This window comes from Leucoraja erinacea, chromosome 19, assembly GCF_028641065.1.
Source record: "Leucoraja erinacea ecotype New England chromosome 19, Leri_hhj_1, whole genome shotgun sequence".
Taxonomy (NCBI): Eukaryota; Metazoa; Chordata; class Chondrichthyes; order Rajiformes; family Rajidae; genus Leucoraja; species Leucoraja erinaceus.
In genome coordinates this window covers 6,022,199-6,045,992 of record NC_073395.1, presented here as the reverse complement: position 1 = coordinate 6,045,992, position 23,794 = coordinate 6,022,199, and the positions used below count along the sequence as shown (strand labels likewise).

The following is a 23,794-nucleotide window of genomic DNA, read 5'->3' as shown; positions in this document are numbered from 1 at the left end:
GTTGAATGGTGGAGTAAACTTGGTGGGCTGAATGGCCTAATTATTTTCCTATCACCTATGATCTTATGAAAGTACAAGAAGCATGCAGAAACTTTGGAGAAAGTGTGGAAGAGATGCACCAGGATGTGGCCTGCATTACAGAGCATTAGCTATAAGGAGAGGTCAGACTAACTTAAACTGATTTCTCCAGAGTGTTGGAAGCAGAGGGATGACTTGTAAGAAATATGTACAATTATGAGAGGCTTTGATAGTCGGTGTCTTTTCTCCAGTTTGAGTAGATAGTCGGTGTCTTTTCTCCAGTTTGGAAATGTCAAAAACTGGTGGACATAGATTTAAGATGAGAGAGGGAAATGAGATTTGTGGGCCACGTTTTTCTTAAAGACAGAATGGTGGGTGTCTGAAATGTGTGGCCAGGGAAGATAATGGAAGCAGATATAACATTTAAGAGGTTTATAGAAAGGCACATGAACAGGCAGAGGATGGATGGATGTGGACTATGTACATCATGTACAGACAGATGTGATTGGTTTGAATTGGCATTATGGCCAGGTAGACATCATGGGCCCGTTTCTATGATGTACTGTTCTATGTTCTACAATAATTAAAATTACTAATGACAAATAGTATAGTGGAGACAGTGACATAGAATAGATAGGAACTGATTGTTGACTGTTCCTCCAAGTTGTCATAGTATCAGCAGACTGAATTCAAGCAAATTCAGTCATGGGTTGTATTGCTCATAGAATTCATTATTGAAACATAGCTATCAATACAAAGGCTATTCTAGGATTAACGTAATTCTTATTTGGAGTGCATTGCCTAATTATGCTCCACTGCTTAATAACATTGTGATGCTGGTGACACTGAAGGACAAAAGGTATGAAATACACACTGTGACCACTGAGCTATGAAAGTCTGCCTTTTCTGTTCTTTCACATGATTGAAGTGTATGGAAAGAGCTGCAGCAGCATCGACAAACTATGCACTGCAAATGTTTAATTGCTGCCATCATAGTGGCACCCAGTTTCATTTACACAGTGTGTCTAAAATTCCCCAGTGTAACAACATTCTCAGTCACAATTAGGACAGTGAACGAGGGGGGAATAGGAACATGTTAGCTTTAAACTGGTGTTTTAGTCACGAGATACAAGGCATTGCACATTTACAAACTAGGTTTAAGGTGGGAGGTGATAAGCCAAACAACTTTACGCATCACGCTGAAGATGATGATGGAATAGTCCGTTCACCGCACCTGTTCACATGCAGAAAAAAAACCACTCGGCATTAAAAGAAAGTATCCTCAGATTTACAAGAATGCTTAAAACAGAAACTGACCTGGTCTTATCTGTTAGCTTATCTTGTCAGCTGGCTCTCGCCTCACAAAACTAGTTATGATTCCATTGAAAGATGGAGGAAGTTGAATGATGCAACAAAAAAAATGATACACTAGTGACCTAAAATCCCTTGCTCTCTGGAGAAATTTATATCCCAGTGAATGCATTTGCTCATCAGAATGAATACAAGTATCACATCACTCATTTAGTTGTTTCTTTAAAATTGATAATGTAAACAAGATAGATTTCTATTTGTATGTGCAAACTAGATAAAAAGCACACTCTGGAAAGTATAACACAAAGAGACACAGGGAACTGCAGTTCTTGTGCAAAACACAAAGTGCTGGAGGAACTCAGCAGGTCAGATGATACCTGTAGAAGAAATGGACAATGTTTTGGATTGGAAGCTTCCTCCAGACTCAACCTCTAAAATCTCTGGATAGTTCCAGGGATGGAGAACCGATTCTTCATACTGCCTTTCCAAAGGTCTCCTGGAAGTAATCAGGATAACACCAAAACCCCCAACAGGTTGCTTGGGCTTGTGGGCACGCTTGGCCAGAAGTCCCAGTTTCCACGTTGTATCGCTCTATGAACAATTTTCAGCTCACCACCTGATAGCTACTGCCTCTGTATTGGCTCTGCTAAGGTTTACCTTAATTAAAATTGCAGACTATTCATCCGATGTCTTTTCTTTTCTGGTGTGTAAAAGTAGAGGTAAAAGTTGTTTCAACCCACAGGAAAAAAACTGCATCTCGATGGAAAATCTAACCAAAATTCGACACTTGTTGGGTACAACTCTCCTTGATGAATTTAGCCACATGTTCTTGCCCTTGTAAAGTTCACTACTTATAGCTCCAAAAAGACACTAAGTGATGGAGTAACTCAGCATCTTTGGAGAACATGGATAGGTGAGGTTTTTGGTTGGAACCCTTCTACTGAAGAAGAGTCCTGACGCGACACGTCACCCATCCATGTTCTCTAGCATTGATGCCTGACCCACTGAGTTACTTCATCACGTTGTGCCTTTTTTTGTAAACCATCACCTGCATTCCCTTGTGTCTTCACTACTTGCATCTAATTGACTTGGTTTACGCCCAAAACTTAAATGCTACAAAAAAACTCACATTTCAAAAGTATTCAATATGCTGATATAGCTTTTACAAAATATTAAGCTGAATTCAAAAAAATATGCAAACAAACTGAGTACCATCTCTTGCAATGAGCACTTGCAAGTATAAAGGAGGAAGGTTTAACTGGATTAAGCATTGTAAGGAAAACAAACAATCCTACTTGCCAAACTCATACCAGACAGACTTATGATGAATGATCGCTGAAATTAAATATTTTCTGACTATCAGTGGCACAGCTTCTACTTCTTGTACCACACTTTGTAGTATTTATTTCCAAATTTTAAAGCCTCATCAAAGGTTCCATTTTTTTTTTTCCAGTCTGAGACTTGAGAATATGGAAAAAACAGGAATGCCCCAGAGGAAAGGCAATTATAGAAAATGGCAGCATTTCTTAAGGCTATCTTCACAAATGCTTTCAACTATGTGAGAAGGTTTATACAATGTTTTTGGGGAATGCTGTAAAACTGGTCTTAGATGACTAATACTTAAGTCTGTTTTAACATGAGGACTGTGGTAGAAATCTGAGTTTAGCATTTGAATTTAGCCTTGCTAATTGTTTTCACCAGACTGGCCTTTCCAATTTACCAGCAAAATACATTTTTTGTGCTTTTAAGAATAAATTAATATATGTTACACATAAGGTAACAAGCTGGGTAACAAATGAATGATTTAATGGAAATGGAAGGAAGTTTGCACCAATTGAGGATTTAAAAAGTTTAAACCAGAAATATCTGTGAAGTTTTGAGAAAGATCTACTTTGCCATAAACAGTAGTAGTACTGTTATTATCAATCTAAGTAGTGATAATCCATTATTGTTGACATTTCATGAAAAAATGAAAAGAAAGTATACGTGTCTGCAGAACACTGGCTATCCTGAACCAAATGCACTTGATAACCTTCAGCACATATCCTCGGGTGTTGATGAGATCAGGGAGTAAATATGTTCAACATTACAATCCTTAGGGAGAAGGCAGAAGCAATAAAATGCAGCTAAGTTTAGTTTAAAGAGAAGTACAGGAAAAGTGTAAATTACAAACTCTTCAGCACAAAATCATTTTTTTCTTGGGAGGTGGGCATTGCCAGCAAATCTGGTCATTTTGTCCAATTGTCAAAGGAGATAATAGAGGTTCTCAACCTTGAAACACTCAGAAATATGTTCAAAGCCATGCACTTGTCAACATTCAGAGAAGGATTAATAGATACAGAAAGTGTCTAAATTCCTCCTCAATCTGATCATCCAATATTATTTGAAATCGAGAATTCAGCTGCAATAGACACTTGTGTCTTGACCAGAAATTAATACAAAAGTAAATTTAAAACAAAATTAGGTAGACATTTTTCGTGCAATATGTGACGGACATTAAGAACCTATGAGAAAGGTGGTAGAAGGGTAACACAATTGGGTTGTTGGAAGCAGATGAAGACTAATTTGGTATTTTACTGCACCCTTTTTTCTTCCTCATGTTTCTCAGGATCAATATCCTTCATCAGTGTAACGTTCAGGTCATCCATCTTATTACATATATTCTAGACAATAAAATGGAAGTCAAAGCAAAACTTAAAATTTCCTCAACATGTGGGAGGCCAAAGAAGATCATAATCTTCAGTACTGGCATTTGATCAAGTATCTGAAGCTTATTGCATAACATTTTGAATAATCATGATTGATCTGACCTACTAAAACAGGGTTTCCATCTGTAAATATCTATTTGCATATAGATAATTATCTTATCAACTGTCATCTTGATTGGTTTAACATATATCAACAATTCTCATCTGGAAGACAATTAAATATAGGTACACAAAATTGCTGGAGAAACTCAGCGGGTGCGGCAGCATCTATGGAGCGAAGGAAATAGGCAACGTTTGAGTTTCGGCCCCAAACGTTGCCTATTTCCTTCGCTCCATAGATGCTGCCGCACCCGCTGAGTTTCTCCAGCATTTTTGTCTACCTTCGATTTTCTGCAGTTTCTTCTTGAACAGGCAATTAAATATAGTTCCATTGTGCACTGCATTGTACCCATCTTTGAATATAAATCATGGATGACTCCATCACATACCCACTCTATGCTGGTGAAATAAATATCTTATTTGTTATCCTGTTATCCTGATTTCTGTAGATGTATGATTTTTTTTCTTCAAAAAGTTTTGAAATGGAACAGTGAACTGTTAGGTGAAATAATCAAATTACACAATTAAACAGGTGAAACTTTGTAGTCAAGTATAAAAATTTACATTCACACTTGGTTGAACATTCAGAAGTTAACTGCCTGAACATGGTGATTTGTAAAGGAATAGAATAGAACTTCTGAATAGAACTTGCATCATGCAAAACTCTCATTACAAGTTTGTTTTTGGTTGACTATATTTACAAAACTTGGAAACAGGCCCTTTAGCCTACCGAGTCCACACCGACCATCAATCACAAATTCTACGTTATGCCATTTTCTCATCCACTCCCTACACACTGGGAGCAATGTACTGAGTCCAATTAATCTACAAACCCGCATGTCTTTGGGATGTGGAAGGAAACCACGGCACCCGAAGGAAACCCACACAGTCACGGAGTGCTGTCTATGTGTGCAAATTCCACACAAACAGGTCAGGATCCAAACCTAGAACTCTGGCGCTGTGAGACATCAGCTCTACCAGCTGCACCACTATAACACCCTAATTGTATGACCAGTTTACTGACCTAATCATGTTATCTATCAATGACAGGGAGGAACAGTGGTGCGGTAGAGTTTGCTAACTTACAGTGCAAGAGATCCGGTTTCGATCTTGACTACAGGTGCTGTCTGTATGGAGTTTGTACGTTATCCCTGTGACCTTGTGGGTTTTCTCCGGGTGCTCCGGTTTCCACTCACATTCCAATGATGTACAGGTTTGTAGGTTAATTGGCTTCTGTAAATTGTAAATTACCCCTGGTATGTAGGATAGTGCTAGTGTATGAGGTGATCGTTGGTAGGTGTGGTCTCCATGGGCCGAAGGGCCTGTTTCCACGCTGTATCTCTAAAGTCAAAATCTAAAGACAGTCATGAACTGAGTAATATCATATTCACTAAACAATCCAGTATACCAGAAGAATGCGTGGTAAACCAGAAAGTTTAGCATCATCAAGAAACCATTTGGTATTTGACATCAATATTTGTGCATAATCTGGCGCGCCACAATGTGATGACCAATACATAGTACAATATTATATTTATAAATATTATGTTTATATACTATATTTAGTATTATATCTTATACTCTAAAATGCTATTTTTTTTAAAATCTACTGAGATCATGAAATGAAGAAACAAACCTGTTGAAATTATATAAGCACTTAAAAGGATGAGCAGCTCTGTAGCTTCACAGACATGTTCCATGGAAGAGTGCTGCTTAGATCAGTTCCACAAATAAACATAGCTTACTTCATCAGAATGAAGCAAATGCTGAATTGTGTTTTCTTATCAAAAAATATGCAACTCAAATTACAAGTCACAATTTCCATCTACTTGTGGAATTCAGAACAGAGATGTGATGAAGAGTATCGAGATTTTGTTCACTCCATGTTTGTGCACGGCAAACAGTTCGCATCCAGAGAAACAACTTGTTCATTACCTTGCATTTTTATCTCATTAATTTAACTTTAAAACTGATTCCCTGGACACTTTTCCATAAGAAAAACAAAGCATGGTAACATTTGTGTAGGAAGGAACTGCAGATGCTGGTTTACACCGAAGATAGACACAAAATGCTGGAGTAACTCAGTGGGTCAGAGCGCTTGTCCCACTGAGTTATTCGAGCATGGTAACATTTCACTGTTATATTTTATGGGTGAGTCGATGGAAGCATTCAAAATCTTTTATTACATTTATCTGGTTGTTTTTTGAGCCCTTATCTTTATTAAAATTTCACTGAAGGGCCTCAGCCCATCTCAGAATCCTGGGCTTGGACTTGATCCAAGCAATATCCCAGAATTATCAGCGCCTTTTACACCAGACATTTTCTCTTTTGTCTCTAATTATATCTGTTTGGTTCCATTAAAAAAAAAACTAGAGATAAATATTCTAATTAAAACATTAACTTAATGGAATGATTTGTTTTAAAAGGAAAGTATTAGAGGACAAAGGTTTAAGAGTCAAGGGTGGTTAATTGTGTTAATAACTATGAAATTCTTACTGGCAGTAGCTTTACCGGGCCTTCAATGCAATGCACATGGATTGCACATTTCTTTAAAAATAATAATTAATTAATAACCATAATACTAGTGCAAAAAACCATAGTACAACCCAAGACAGTCAGTCCATAGAGGTTCATAGCTGCTGAGGTTAATGTTGTATGAGAAGCAGATGCTGGTTTAAACCAAAGATAGATGCTGGTTTAAACCAAAGATAGACACAAAAAGCTGGAGTAACTCAGTGGGATGAGCATCTCCAGGCAGCATCTCTGGAGAGAAGGAATTGGTGACGTTTTGGGTCGAGATCCTTCTGCAGGGTTTAAGAACCTGATGGTTGTTGGGGAGAAGCTGTTGTTCAACCTGGTGGTCGTCATTTTCAAGTTCCTGTACCTTCTTCATGATGGTAGGAAGAAATTAAGTGAGGAATTCCAGTAACTAGACCTTACCTGCAATGATGGAAGATGAGGATTGCAGGACGGATGTGGAGCAGTGTGTATGATCAGTGGTCTGCTAAAGATTCACCCCTTTGCCACGGTGCAATGCATACAATGCAGCATCATCATGTGCAACAACACACCAAGGCTTCTCTGACTGCACTCCATATCCTGCAGACTCCCAACATCTCCAAAAATAAGGCCTGCAGGTACAAGGGAACATCACCACATTCGAATTATGGAGTCATGGATTTGTACAGCACGGAAACATACCCTTCAACCCAACTTGTCTATGCCGATCGTGATGTCTCATCTAAGCAGGCCCCACCTACCTGCATTTGTCCTATATCCCACTAACCATTTCCTATCCATGTACATGTCCAAGTGTCTTTTAAATGTTGTTATTGCACCTGCTTCAACTACCTCCTCTGACAATTCATTCCATAGACCCACCACCTTCCAATTTCTCATCCAATTTACACACCAATCTTACCGGAAAATGCAACTCCCTCATTACTGCTGGGTCCAGTACAGCAGCACAATGAGAGCAACCTTCATTACATGCACAGCAGAGGCTCGAGAGGCAGTTTGTAATCCATTTCTCAAGGCCAATAGCGTATGGATATTACATGCTGGTCTTGCCAATGAGCTAACTATCCCAAGTAAGAATAAACACCACACCATTTTTCAAGGCTTAAACACTGTTTTCGTGTAAAATCTGGAAATTGGACATTTCCTTGCAGGCCTAAAATTTCCTGGGAGCGGCAAACTGTGCTAGCACCTCGCCACTAATTAGGCTTTCGTCCAAGCAGATTTCCAGTGGTAACTTGATACTTGAAGCTGGCTCCGAGTGATTGGCACCACAGGGCATTCTGGCCATGAATAGCAAGCTCTGCTATCTATTTTAACCACAGCCAGACATTGAGCTGCTGGCATTACATCAAAGAGGACGAATAGGTGAAATTCCCGATACTCACAAACATGTAAAAATTAGAAAAAATCGACACTTTAAAACACCAGAGATCAGTGAAAATACAATTAAATAAATTCAAATGAACTGCAGGAAAACTGAAGGAAGTTTTGGGCCGGGACTCTTCCTCAGACTCCATAGAAAACATACACTGCATAGATTGGTGGACTCTGCCCGGTCCATCACAGGCACCGCACTCCCCAACCATCGAATGCATATACAAGAGGTGCAGCCTCAAAGAGGGATTTCCACCATCAGGAACACGTCCTCTTCTCGTTGCTACCATCAACCAGTGTGAATCCACACAACACCAGGTTCAGGAACTGTTATTTTCCTACAACCACCAGGCGATTAAACCGACCCACAAAACCCTGATCCTACCTCAACAACGGAACATTACGGACTGCCTCTTACATGAACAGAGGCTAGTTTTTCTCAATGTGTTTTACACCAATTGCTTGCTTTTCTTTGCAAGCTATTTCTTGAAACAAATATGTTTTAGTGTGTTCTCTGAGTCTATGTGTCCGTGCTGCTGTTGCAAGATTTCCATTGTCCTGTACCTCACCATAAATGTACATATCCGAATAAATTCGACTTGACTTATCTGTTGCTCCTAGTTAAAGGAGTAATATTCAAAACCTGAACAAAGTGCCGTCGTATAGAGAATTGAGACACATTGACACAAAATGAAGGATTTGGCCTGAAAGTACTGACCTCCTGACAACCAGCTTTTCCAAATCAAGAATCATAAGAGATCAAGATCGAGAGATGAAGAGTGTTTAATTGTCACATGTACTGACAATTATATTCTTACTCGCTGCACCATAACATACAAATAAATTATAATAATACAAAATACAACAAATTAATAACCATAATGGTTGGAACCATAAATCGGCCAGCAAAATGCGATAGTGTTCCTCTATTTCATCATCCAGGTTATATTGAAATTGTGTAATGGAAACCTGTGTTATAGCGGAACTACCTGCACTGTTCTAAAAAAGTTATTTACTGCAGACGTGAATGCTGAAGAACTCACCAATCTCCTTCAACTTCCACAGGCTGCAGCTGCTGAAAAATCTCCTAATATAAAGTTGATTTGTATGTTGAAATAGTTTAAATTTATTTTTACTTGATAAATAGCTAATTATTATCTAATTGGTTTATCTTTTAAAATAAACAAGTCAATACTACTTTAAATCACCCTCGAAATCTTTTGTAAACTTTAAATGAAACTCCACACTTCTTACAATTAACACTACACTTAGCTTAAATACAACCACATAAAGTAGTGGAGGCCAATTCCCTGGATGTTTTCAAGAGACATTCAAATTTAGCAATTTGGGCTAACGGAATCAAGGGATATGGGGGAAAAGCTGGAACGGGTTACTGATTTTGAATGATCAGCCATGATCATATTGAATGGTGGTGCTGGCTCGAAGAGCCGAATGGCCTACTCCTGCACCTATTTTCTATGTTTCAACCCGAAGCTAACATGAACCACTTCAAGTACTGAGCATACGAAAATAACCCTATCTTCCCCTCTACACCAAAGTTCCACAGTCACCAAATTCCAAGATTTGGGACTCTGTTCAACCTGCACTCCATTCAACCATTCTCGATTAGCCCCCCCCCCCCCCCCACTTGAACCTTACTTGACGTGAATATTACAATTGTTCTCAAACCCCTCTCTGCAATACAAGTTATTGAAAATTCGCACATCTTCACGTCTACTGCAAGAGATCCAATGAGGACAATCAGAGATTACTTTGCTTACTGACATCTGAATTCATATACACCAAAGACACGTTTACTGTCTCACTGACTCATTCATTTATTCACAGTCAAAGTACAAAAAGGACAAAGGACATTTATTGTCACATACACCAATTGGTATAGTGAAATTTGAATTGCCATTGCAGAACACCAATAAAATAAACACAACAATAAAGAATTTAACATTAAACGTAAAAACATCCCCCCACAATGGTTCCCACTGCGAGGGAAGGCAGCAAAGTCCAATCCACTTCCTCTTGTTCACCCATAGTCGGGCCTATTGAGGCCTCCGCAGTCGCCGCAACGGCGGTCCAATGTTTCAGGCCCTCTCGCCGGATGATGGAGCTCCGATGTCGGAAGAACACTCAGCGGTTTGGAGTGTCTGGAACGGCCGCTTCCTACCAGAGACCACGACTCCTGTAGTCCACAGGCAGCACTGGTCGGAGCCCCAACACTGGCGATCTCGGCGAGAGATACCAGGCTCTGTGGTGTTTAAAAGTCAGCACCGCCCGCGGCTGTACGCTCCGCAACGACAGCTCTGCGATGTTGGAGTCGGTGGTCACAGCACTCCGGAGCTTACCACATGGCGACTCTCAGTAAGGCATCGCCCGCTCCACGGTATTGCTTCAGCGCTGTGCCACCGCTGAAGCTGAAGTTCTGGCAGGTCCCGGCAGGAAACGCCGCTGCAGTCCTGTTGGCAGGCCGCAAGGAGGGGGCGAAAATGCGGCTCGGAGGAAAGCCACATCTCCGACCAGGTAGGGACTGAGAAAAACAGTTTCCCCCTTCCCCCCCCACCCCCCACTAAGTTTGAAAGGACGAACAGCTGCAGGCAGGGCAGCCATACTCGACGGCGCCTATTTGTTCAAAATTAACCAAGAATAAGTTTCTTAATCATTACTTTCTTTGGCTAAAAGTCCAACCTCTTATTTCAATTCAGCTCAGTCAGTTGCTAATCTGCATGAAACCTCATTAGAATCAATTCAGCAGTGAACTTTGGCTTCTTTTCTCCAGCGAGTCTTTGTTTCCTGGCTGTAAACAGCAGCAAATGGCAGAGAGCTGTTAAAGTCTGACTTTACGGTTCATCTTTTTAGAAGTGTAAATCGCATTGATGCTTTTGTTGTGTAAAGATTTCTATTCACAAGCACTGTTATTACAGTACGAGCCTATTCAGTTCCAGTCCATTACCTTTTAGAAGGCACTTCACACTCTGTAAAGGCAACCTCGGTCAGCTCCTCAAGAAATCAGTTCCGGTATTTGGGCAAAAACATCTCTTGAAGCAAACCCTTCAAATTGCTCTTGGGCTGGCTAGCTCCAATTCTTGCCATTTACAACGTTTAGGTGATGTATTCTTGCAGTAGCGGGGCTTTTGACAATCTGCAAGATTGCCATAACAATTGGCAAATTTGCTCTCAGCCAACTAATTTTGTTTAAGAACATTGCATGAATGGAATGTGATAGAGACACCATCTAGCTCAAATGAAATTGCATATTAAAGTAAATTAAAACTAACTTTCCACAAATTTAAGTTCCAGGGTGTATATAGAGATTGTGAACATTTCTGCTGTTGAATGTGGAAAACAGGCAAAATTAAGAGTCAGAAGAAGGGACTTGACCCAAACAAACACCTATACATGTTCTCCAGAGATGCTGCCTGACCTGCTGAGTTACTCCAGCATTTTGTGTCTTTTTTTGTAAACCATTTGCAGTTCCTTGTCTACAAAATCAGTATATTTACTTGATATTATTTACATCCTGAGCTGCTTCATTAGAACTTCAATTCTCACATCATCTACACAACTCTTAAAATGTATTTTAAGTAAAAAATTGTAAACACTACATGAACTCGGGAAGAAACACCAAAATGTTAAGTGATATGGTGATGTTGGTCAGAATGTATGCTGAATGAATATAAATACAAAATGCAATTTAAACTTTTCAGATGTAGCAGACTTCAATACATTCGGTCAAGATACCCGACTAAGTAAACATTTGGAGGGGGGTAGGGTTGGGGTTAAAAAAGCAAAATACTACAGTTAACAGCCTTTAAATAATATATTTTTAGATGTGTAAGCATCTCCTGCAGAATCAGATACATTTTCCTGCATGCTGCAACATCTAGAGAACTCAGGTTCAGTTTCAGTGGAACATAACATTTCAGAGTAGGAATGGTACAGCAGGTACAGGAGTTCTCAGTGATGAGGAGGATGAAGGAAACATATACGATGTGCTGCTAACTTATTTGTTAGGAAAGATTGTTAGCAGTTAACTGAATCTTGAACAGAATATCTGTTCATCTTGAACAGCCACTAATGTGGCCTCTTTACAATCTATATAAGATGGAAATTACATGCGGCACCACATGGGTCATCAGGTATTCAGTCAAAGATGTAGACCAACAGTTGCAGACATCCTGACTGGTTGCATCATGGCCTGGTACAGTAATTCCAACACACAGGAATGCAAGAGGCTGTGGGGAGTGAGAAACTCAGCCATCACAGATAATCACGGCCATAGTACTCTCTGCCACCGACAGAATCAACATGAGGTACAGCCTCAAGAAGGAGGCATATATCACTGTCATGGTGGCGCAGCGGTAGAGTTGCTGCCTTACAGCATATGCAGCGCCGGAGACCCGGGTTCGATCCAGACTGCGGGTGCTTATCTGTACGGAGTTTGTACGCTCTCCCCGTGACCTGCATGGGTTTTCTCAGAGATCTTCGGTTTCCTTCCACCCTACATAAACGTACCGGTTTGTATGTTAATTGGCTTTGTAACAATGTAAAAAAATATCCCTAGGATATTTTTAGTGTGTGGGGATTGCTGGTCGGCAGGGACCCGGTGGGCCAAAGGGCCTGTTTCCGTGCTGTATCTCTAAACTAAACTAAAAAAAAAATCAATGATCCTCACCATCTGGGCCATACATTCTTCTCACTGCTACAGTCAGACAGGTGGTACAGAAGCCTGAAGTCCCACCTACTGGGTTCAGGAACAGCTACTTTCCTACACTATCAGGTTCTTGAATAAACCTGCACATTCTGATGACACTATGGACCACCTCTTGCACTACCATGAACTTCTTTTCTAATTGTGTGCTTTTGCTCTATTTATCTCTTTACCGTGCCTTGTAGAATTGATGTATAATTTAGTGGTCTGAGTCTGTGTGCTGATGATGCTGCTGCTGCAAGCACGATTTTCATTGCACCTGCTACTCCTACTAATGCACATGACAATAAATTCGACTTGATTCTGTGCAGCAGCTAAATAGCTGGGTAGCACTAAAAGATTGCCAGTTGAGAATAGTTTTAATACAACCCCTCATTTCAATTAATTTACATTTTATAGGGAGAGTTTAATAACAGTGGCACAGCGGTAGAGTTACTGCCTTAAAGTGCCAGAGGCCTGGGTTCAATCCTGACTACAGATGCTGTCTGTACAGATTGTATATGTTCTCCTTGTGACCGTGTGGGTTTTCTTCGGGTGCTCAGGTTTCCCCCCACACTTCAAAGGCGTGCAAGTTTGTAGGTTAATTGGCTTCTGTAAATTGTCCTTAGCGTGTAGGATAGAACTAGTGTACAGGTGATCGCTGGCCGGCATGGACTCGGTGGGCCAAAGGGTCTGTACCCATGCTGTATCTCTAAACTAAACTAAAATAAAAAAAATCCATTGAAAAAAATTAAAACATAAAGCAACCTAAAGTAGTTCAATATTCTCTGCATCAATTTAGTTTTCATTTAATTTAGTTTACTTAATTTCTTCTTTGTTCTCAGTCCCTCTGATGTTGAAATACTCGGAATAATTGGATTGCTCCCATCTCTAATCAAAAGCAATTTAGTTGTCTGCAAACGGTTACCTGGGTGTCTCAATCACCGTTATTGGTTAATCATTCCTTCTCCCATTTAACCACACAATCAAACCACTGAATACAGCAGAGAACATAAGCAAAAACAACCCTCAAAATTATACTAACATCTGTACAAACCATCTAAACACTGTCCAGCCAGTTTAGAAGGAGTAAAATTAGGTGTGTTTTTGGTCATATATATTTCAATATTTCTACATTTAAAAAAAAACCTTCTAAATTGTTTAAGTATTGTCTCTGCTAAATCCTACAATAAAACAAAGCCTTTATACTTGGAGGTTGTTTTCAGACATCTCAATTTAGCTTTTTATTTTCTTTAAACCAAATTATACCTCTTGGCCAGCAATGTCCTGGCCTTTAATTAAACTTTGATTCACAACAATTCTCTCTCTTTAACCCCCAACCTCATCCCCGAGGCATTCTTAAAACATACGAGGCAATCCAGACAATAGAGATAACAGCAGTAAATTGACAAGCTCACAGATAATCAAATGGATGAAGAGCTTTGAGATCAGTTCACTCCCCTTTCTCAAGCCAAGCTGATTTACGGGAACTTCTCCACAACGCGAGGTCCACGAGGTGAAAATACTGGAGCTAGTCAAGCACAAATAATAGAAAGAAAAACTTTTACCATCCTATCCCATTTCCACTAGTCCTGCTCCTACGTATTCACTCATCTTCCACAAGCAACCCTTTTAAAGTTAAAGTTAAAGTTAAGCAGCACAGTGGTGCAGGGGGTAGAGTTGTTGCCTTACAGCGCCTGAGACCCGGGTTCAATACTAACTATGGGGGCGGTCTGTATGCAGTTTGCACGTTCTCCCTGTAACTGTGTGGGTTTTTTCTAGGTGCTTCGGTTTCCTCCCGCAAAGACCTGCGGGTTTGTAGCTTGATTGGCTTCTGTAAGTTGTCCCTAGCGTGTAGGATAGAACTCGTGCACAGGTGATCGCTGGTCGGCGTGGACTCAGCGGGCCAAAGGGCCTGTTTCCACACTGCATCTCTAAAATAAACTAAACTAAAACAAGATGTACAAAGCGCTCAGTAAATAGAATCAACAAGCAAATACTGCAGATGATGGAAAGCTGAAATAAAACATACGGTAAATGCTAAAAGGAATAGTGCAAACTGTACTTGTAGAAACCAAAACCAAATCAGTGTCTCCATCATTAACCTTGTGTCAGAACATTTTCAGATTTTTTGGTTTGATTTGTGCTTAGTACCCAGGATCCAGTGAGAGTGGGACTTTGAGGCAAGGGAAGCAGGCTAAATTGAGACACAAGGACTGCAGATGCTGAAATCTAGAGTAAAAGTACTGGAATAACTCAACAGGTCAGGCAGCATCTGCGGTGAGAATGTAAAGGTGACGCTTCGGTTCAGGACCCTTCTTCATACGAGGATCCTCTCCTCTAATTTAACATGTAAATACACTAAGCATCTTGGTTGGCTTGGACAAGTTGGGCTGAAATGGCTTGTTTCTGTGGTATATGACTTTCTTATCCATTCGTAACATGAGGAGCAATTTTATAGGGGCCATTAATCTACAAACCCACACATCTTTGATATGTGGGGGAAAACTGGTGCACCCAGTCGAAACCCACATGGTCGCAGAGAGAATGAGCAAACTCCCGACAGGCAGCACCTGAGGTCAGGATCGAGCCCAGGTCTCTGGCGCCACAAGGCAGCAGCTCTACCAGCAGTTTGCTCTAGTTTTAAGCATAAATCAATCCATCTAACATGGCACCCTGTACCCAGATTGTAAACACAAGACCAATGGCTTCCAACAAGTAAGAAAAGGCAGGCTTCCATGATGTCTCTTTGGCTTTCAAGAAATTTCACCAAAATGTTGATCCACTGATACGAAGAAAGGACACCTTTTGATTTTATGTAAGTATACCCAAAATCTATTGGTGTTATATTTCTTAACCATTTATCTTGGTTAAATGTAAGCAGGCAAAACATTAAATACTGAAATAGCAACTTCCCTTTTTAACAGAGGGAGACATGAACAACAATACTTAGCTGAAGGGATGCTGAAGATCTTTTCATAAAATATCAAAAGTAGAAGGTACTTTAGAAAAGGATACAAGGGTTATGGTCATCGATGTTACAGTTATCCAGAATGAGAGGAATGCCACCCAATTCCCGAACCTGGAAAGAATATAAAAAACATTACATTCAAGCTTAGTGTGCCCCAAAATTCCACGTGCGCTGAGCAACAGGTCAGGTCTTGTATGAACTTTCCATTTATTCTCTTCTCCCCTTCCTAAAAAAGTTGTGGAAATGCCATCCTGGGGTGAGTAAGCAGGCAGGTAACCTATTACCCCTGATCTCAGTCATCTCTGCTCTGGCCAGGGGCTTATTGATCAGTACTTGCTCTTTTCCGTCCCTCCCTTGCAGGGATGACAGCCCATCACATTGACATTTTAACACCCGTTGCACAGACTTGTACAGCAAAAAAAAAAAAAAAAAAAAAAAGAATTCTCACTCAATTCTCCCGATTGACCTGGGGGCTAGGAAGCAAGCGCTGCCCTCTGCTAAGCACCTCAATCACATTTTGGCAGTCAACCAGACAAGGCAACTTCAGGTACAAATATATGCCACACGTTGCACACAGCAGCATGTTCATGCAGTCGGTTGTTGAAAATTAACATTTGGAGGGAGGAAACAGAGTAAAAAACGAGCCTATTTCAAGTTTAAAAACAACTGCAATTCAAACAAATCTAAGCAATAATCTTCCGGGGGGGGGGGGAGGGGGGGGGGAGGGGGAGTTTGCAGACTTAAGAGAAGGTACGGATAGAGATACTTAAGAGAAGGCATATCTCTTAAACTAAAATTTTCATTTGGAATTGATGTGACTTGATGCAAAAGCTCAAAATAATGTTCATGCAAGGCTCACTTTACATATTTTATAACTATTTTGTGTAAATAGTGAGCTTGAAGCTCAGGTACAAATCATTGAGTGCAGCACCTACTATCGCATTAATCTAGAGATGCCATTAGTTATTAAAACAGGACTGTGTGCCGAACCATGCCTTGAAGGAGAATTTTATGTAAAGCATAATTATGACCGATGTTATTAATCATCTGCCTGTCTGCTTTATACACAGTGGCTTCGTTTTGTTGAAGTCTCAACAAGAAGTTGCAAGTCACTACACCTATGGACTTTGACATTGTCTGCAAAAGCAGTTGAGAGTGATGAAACGGAGTACATTAACAAAAAGGTTAATCAAAATAAAAATACAGCTGCAAGTGAATGACAAGCTCATGCAGGATAGATTGGTTTAATCTAAATTCTTTTTCCTCCCATTAAAACATAGCAATGTGAAAATTGTTGCCCAAGTAAACATCAGATTGGCACAGTATCGACCAGAAAGGAAAGCAGTGCAAGTTGATTCACCTCTCCTGCTGAGTTCCTGACCTTATCAGAGCTGCACAGGGTGGCACCAAGAGGAAGGTCAGCATTGCTCAGTGGGGGGAAGGAATTATCACAGAAGTAGTCACCACAGAGGCCAGACAAGCATTGCATTACTGCTGCCGGTGACCAGTCTGACATCCAAGTATTCTCCATCTTAAATGCCTATTGGAGGAAGGTGCGTTTTGCAATGAGGAGGAGCGAAAAATAAAGATTGGATCCTTTCTGTTTTAAGTAAGAGAACATGCAATTAAAACAATGTCATCTCTCACATAACTTTGGTGGGTTCCTATGCAATTTTGTTTTAATTTTTTTAACTTTTAATTCATTGTGATATCTCTGAGCATTGTGTTTACAGACATGTTATGCTGCTGCAGGTAAGAATTTCACTTTTCCATTTTCGGTACATATGACAATTAAACACCCTTGCCTCTCTTGAAAATACAAGAATATATTCATAATCAAGGACAAATAAAATCATGTTTTAATTTCACAGGCTACTGTCATTCTAGTAAAAAATCTAATAAACACACAACTAGATATCTGATCATTTTTAAAATGAGTGCAACAACTAAGTCCATTGCAAGGGTCAAAAATAATTATTGGTGTGCAACCTATAAGCTTTTTTTGTCAGGTTACAGGTTATGAAGTTTTTGACGTACCTTTCTTAGAGAAATGGGTAAATAGTTTGCAGTGCTTAAATTATTGGAAATCGTTGATGCCAATCATAATATATGGTAAATTGTATCTAAGCCCTTTCTAAAATGTGATCACATAAGCAGTCCATTCAATTCTATTTAATCCAATCCAAACTAAGAAGTTGGCCGTTAGGAGCACTGGGACAGAATGATTGATTGATTTAAAGATACAGCATGGAAATAGGTCTGTCAGCCGACCAAGTAACCCATTTGCACTCCTCCTACATTATCCCACATTCCCATCAGTTTCCTGCAAACTAGAGGCGATTTACAGACACCTATTAACCTGCAAATCCCAGGAGTCTTTGGATCGTATTCAAGACATCAGGATCGATTGTTCCAACTAAATGATGTTCAAATCTGAATTGTTGAAACAAAGAACCTTTCTGGTTGCGTTTTCTAATACAACACTATAATTCCGACTCCAACAGGTGACACACATTGCTGATTTATAGTCGGTTGTGGTTAGTTGAGGCCAGATGGTTACTGCCAGGGAGGAGGTGATAATTGGGTGGAAGTTTGTATGGACAGGAAGGGTGGATATTCATTAACCAGATGAACTCAGGGCTTGGAGGACGTTGTGGAGATCAGACCGTTCCACTTTGTTCAAACCAGTTGGTAGTGGGGCTGGAGCTTTATGCCCCTGTCCCACTTAGGAAACCTGAACGCAAACCTCTGGAGACTTTGCGCCCCACCCAAGGTTTCCGTGCGGTTCCCGGAGGTTTTTATCAGTCTCCCTACCTGCTTCCACTACCTGCAACCTCCGGCAACCACCTGCAACCTGCGGGAACCGCACGGAAACCTTGGGTGGGGCGCAAAGTCTCCAGAGGTTTCCGTTCAGGTTTCCTAAATGGGACAGGGGCATTAGTTGACCAAAATGACCCAGATGAAGTAGACTTATTTTTTTATATGAGGGTGTTTGCCGATCTCCTTCAGAACCGTCCAAATCAAAATACTAGAGCAAGAGATCCAAATCTCCTCATGGTAAACTGAATGATACCTCTGGAGGTGTGCCTAGTTCCATATCTGCCCGCGGGTCTTGATATGAGCCATGAATCTTGTTCATGTAATTAATGAAAAATCAAGAAAAAAACTGCAGATACTGGAAAATGCCAAGATGCCAAGATGTGTCTATGATTCCTTTGGATATTCATGAACAATGTACACCCTATGAGTGGTATCGTCTTCCACTGGTAATGATGGCATGCTGGTGAGCAACTAGCTTTTATGGGATGGTCTTATAGAAGTGTATAAAATCATAATGCAAACAGTAAGGGTGAACGCACAGAGTTTTTTCCCCAGTTTAGGGGAATCAAGAACTAGGAGGAAGGGCACAGAAAAGCAGTTGTATACTAACATTATTTCAAGAGTTACACCAGAAGTATCTCCAGCAGTTGACATGGTTTGTTGACAGCCTCTTGGATGAAAGCAACTTCTACACTTTCCCGAGAGTAAGCTGAGGATCCCAAATGCTTCCAAACTCAGAATTCATGAGGATAATAGAAAATAGCTAATGGCCAATGACAATGCCACAGCAGCCTCAAAGCAAGGTTTTTCAACAACTGAGCTGTAAGAAGCAGATGTATTGCTCAAATTATGTCACAACAGAATCCTTTTCACCAAATGCTGAAGGGTGGCTATGTTATAACTGAGGCAGACTGATCTCACAAAGTACATTGTGAGCTTAAAATGTTAATAGTTCAAAATGCTTTGGAGTGCAGTTAGAATGCATTCATTTTGATATGGAAGCTTGTGCACTGATGGCACATCTGAATTTACAGACCTGTGATTGTGATGTAGTGTTGGACAGAAACATAGAATATGATAGAATTAATTAGAACTTGTGCTTGGAACATATGACAATATTAAAATAGTCAGTAAGTTTGTCAGTATAGAGGTGAATTTTCACGAGCAGATACATAAAATCCCGCATGAAAATTCAAAAGATCTAAACTATCTTGCATAGCTTTTGCAATAAATTATATTTAGAGTAATCATGTATTTCTTCCAATTCTCTCTCATAGAAGATCAACAGATTAACTTCCAACTCCTTTGTTCTACATTTCACCTTGCCCAGAGATTGACACCACCTCCTTTAAAGATTTTTCTTTTGAACAAGCTCATCAACTCATTGCACCCACTGCAATATCCAGCATCAGTTTCGACAATTAGAAATATGGATTCGACTTTTATGGAATCGAATCCTGACCCATTTCTCTTCCAGCTTTCCGACTCCCCCTACGTTCATTCTGAAGAAGGGTCCCGACCCAAAACATCACCAATTCATGTTCTCCAGGAATGCTCCCTGACCCGCTGAGTTACTCTAGTGCTTTGTGTCTACATCAGTTTTGACAACCTATATTTTGCTACCTTCACTAATCTTTGTAACTGTTTATCAATACACTGATATATGGTACATGCACTCCCCGACTTTTGTGAGGGTTACATTCCGTGAACCGTCAGATTTTACGTAAAGCGAAATCACCATCCCCATCTCTTGTCTAAAATAAATCACTGAGTCTGCAGAAGGGTCTCGACCAGAAATGTCGCCTGTCCATGTTCTCCAGAGGTGCTACCTGGCCTGCTGAGTTACTCCATACTTTCAGTCCATCACTGAGAGTATTAATCAGCAGCGTCAAGATGCATCCGAGGCACTTTCTGCAGTATGTGGCCTTCTGGATAAGCACTGCTGCCTGCCATTGCCGACTTGTTTACAATGTAAACTTGAGTGATCATAGTGGAAATTACAAACTGCCTTGATTGCACTAGGGACTGCGTACAGAATTGTTTACGTAAGTGCGAGTTTGTGTAAATTCACTACTGCATAAATCGGGGAGTGTCTGTAATTCAGCTTTTTTTGGACAGTCACCATTCTCGACACATGACAAGGTATCCTTTGGTTCTCATGGTGATATTTAATATATAGGATTCAACTCATTTCTTAAAAAAACATCCTTTTGTTCTATTAAAAAAAGGTACTATTGTGAAATTCTAGATGACTTTTCAACCTCCACCTAAATCCTTTCCCCAATTTCACTCTACATTTTTTCTCTTGGAGCACATGTTGCCATTATTGTTATTGGTTTGTTATTGTCACACAAACCAAAATACAGCGTTTTACCTGCTATTCAGGCAAATCATAACATACACAAGTTGTTAAGTAGCGCATGGGGAATGGGAAGTGCAGGGGAGAGATAATTTTTTTTGCCTTCCATCACAGCGAGGAGGAGATGCGCTGGGATGGATGTCTGTATAAATTGTGTTGTGTCTTGGGTCTTTTTTTTCCATGTGTGTATGACTGCAGAAACAACATTTCATTTGAGCCTCTATGAGGTTCAAGTGACAAATAAATTGGATTGTGTATTGTGTATTGTGTAAAAGAGAAAATTAACAATGCAAAATATAGTGTTAGTTACAGAGAAAGTTCAGATTGAAAAGTACAAGGGCTGTAATGAGGTAGATCAGAAAAATCATCCTTAGCTTACGAGAGGAAGCAGAAAGGAAGAGGCATCTCTTGAGTCTGGTGCTATGTGCTTTCACACTTTTATATCTTCTGCCTGATGGGAGAGAGGAGAAGAGAGATGCTGTGGTGTGTGATACCCAATTATGTTGGCTGGTTTCCCAAGGCAGCATGAAGCGTAGTGTAACAATAGGGTGGGGGTGGGAAACTGGCTTGCATAATGTACTGGGCTGTGTTCATGACTCTTTGCAATTTCATGTGCCCTTGCACAGAACAGTTGCCATACCAAGCTGATACATCTAGATAGGATACTTTCTCTGGTACATCCGGAAAAGTTGGTAAGAGTTATTGGATACATGCTGAATTTATTTTGTATTCTGAGAAAATATTGAAAGCAGCACTTGAAGATTTGTACATTTATCATTTGGGTTAGTTATTACAGATCAACCATGGTATGGCTACCTCTACATTTAACCCATTGATCTACAGGCTGCATTTTGATTCTTCAACTATGGCTGGTGGTTTTCTACAGCTAGATTACTAAAGATGAGCAAGAATGACTGGGATGATGAATTTTTCAATCATCCTTTCCAGTCAGATTGTTCTCAGTATGTGGGAAAACAGGATGTTTATTTCATTGTTTCACTTTTGCATTTAATGGTTGCTAGGTGAAAGATACAGTGCGTAAAAGCATGCTCATTTTTAAGGTCTTGCGCTGACCCAGAGGTCAACTATTACAATCCTTGTTGCAGTCCTTGTTTGTGTAATATTTACTAATCCTAGCTTGTCCCTGGCATGGTAAATACCAGCAAGCACACACTGCAAGTTGGAAGCAACATTTTCTTTGTTGAATGTAACACATTGGAGACATTCACAGTTTTTGCACGGAACCTTTCTCATTATGGTCAAAGCAACAGCTTCAAAACACCAATGTTAACGGATTCCACAAAAATGATGGACTGAAGTTTCCACGGATGCTCAAATGAGATCTCCCAAGCAAAATCAGCATTCATGATTACGTTTTACCTTTGTGTTTGATTAATTTGATTGCATGTTATACATAAGAGCCAAGAAAATCTCACTAAGAGATAATCTTGCTGAGAGATAATTTCACAGATAGATAGAATCACTAAGAGATAGAATCACTAAAGGTTCAATTTATAGTGTGCACAGCATGAAAACCTCTGCGGCCCCAGGTGTAGTGAAGTGGCATGCCAGTTCTTGAAAATGCATTTTGGAAATACAGAAAGAAAAATAATGGGAATAAAATTTCCAATTTACCACAGAAAATGCTTTTGGATCTAAAAGAGGGCATTACAAGATTCTACACCGTTACAATTTAAGAGATGTGCTTCTCTAGTCATAAAGATGTACAAGTTTGCAGGTTAATTGGCCTCTGTAAATAGCTGCTAGTGTGTAGGGAGTGGATGAGAAAGTGAGATAACAAATATATGTTAAAACTCCCTACAGACTGCTGTTAAAGCAGAGGTGAAACTTTACTGCCTATCCACAATTTCAGAGTTTCAGGACAGAGGACAATGCCGCTTTGTGTATTGTTCAAGGGTCCCTCATGGTCTCATCTCTGTGGTGCTGGATTCATTTGGCCTCTGCATGAGGCCTCTGCACGAAAGGTGACAAAATGTCTTTTTAGTGACTTTACTGCATTCTCTCCATCTCTCTCTGCAGGTTGGATTGTGCTCAAACGCAGACTCATGTTTATGACTGATCCTTCTGCAAAACAACTTTTTCTCACCTTCCCTCATTATCCCAAATACTGCAAACTCAATGCTCGGATTGGGAATAGTACTATAGTGTGATTGAGTCATACATCAAGGAAGCTGGCCCTTCAGCCCAACTCATTCATGCTGATAAGATGCTCCATCTAAGCTCGTACCATTTGCTCGCATTTGGCCCACATGTCTCTTAAGCTTTCGCATCCATGTACCTGTGATACAATTATTTAAATTTTCAAAGCATGTGGATAGTTAGTGAAGTTCTTTTACCTTCATTCCATTTTATCATATACTTCTTTACCAAAATAATAGAAACCCATAATCTTCACTGTAAAGTAAATGAATATGGTATTGTAATACATTCCTTAAAATAAGTAACACGGGATATCAAAAATAAAGATTACATTTAGACCTTTCATAAGATTGGGATGACCTGAAGTGGTTTATAACCAATAAATTACTGGTGTGCTCACTTTTGTAATGTAGATAGTAGCATGGTTCAATGGTTTAGGTTTAGTAGTAGCATGGTACAATGAAACACCAATACACTCGTTAATCCCTCAGAAGTATGTCACATTTAGGAGTATTAGTCTGGGTGTATCACCACAAATGAAGATAAAATACAAGCTATTCACCCTTTGATTATGTTGTGTTCTGCCTGGTGGTCAGCTTTAGTGCATTATGTGGTCGCCTGGGAAGGTATATTCAATGTACTATCAAACAAAGACAGTGCTCAAGGGGGAGAAAAAGTCCTTTACCTTAACAAAAACGCAGTAAACAATTTATCAATATAAACATGTCAATCATTGTTTTCACAACCCAGCA

The 23,794-nt window shown here is 39.9% G+C and overlaps 1 protein-coding gene across 1 annotated transcript in view; it reads right to left on the bottom strand.

Annotated features, from left to right (window-relative positions):
- Positions 1-23,794, bottom strand: part of atxn10 (ataxin 10) — a 117,693-nt gene that overhangs the window by 5,692 nt on the left and 88,207 nt on the right. The window contains exon 9 of the mRNA XM_055650904.1: positions 15,751-15,814. Coding sequence (XP_055506879.1) covers positions 15,751-15,814 — 64 coding nt within the window. The remainder of the gene's footprint in view (positions 1-15,750; positions 15,815-23,794) is intronic.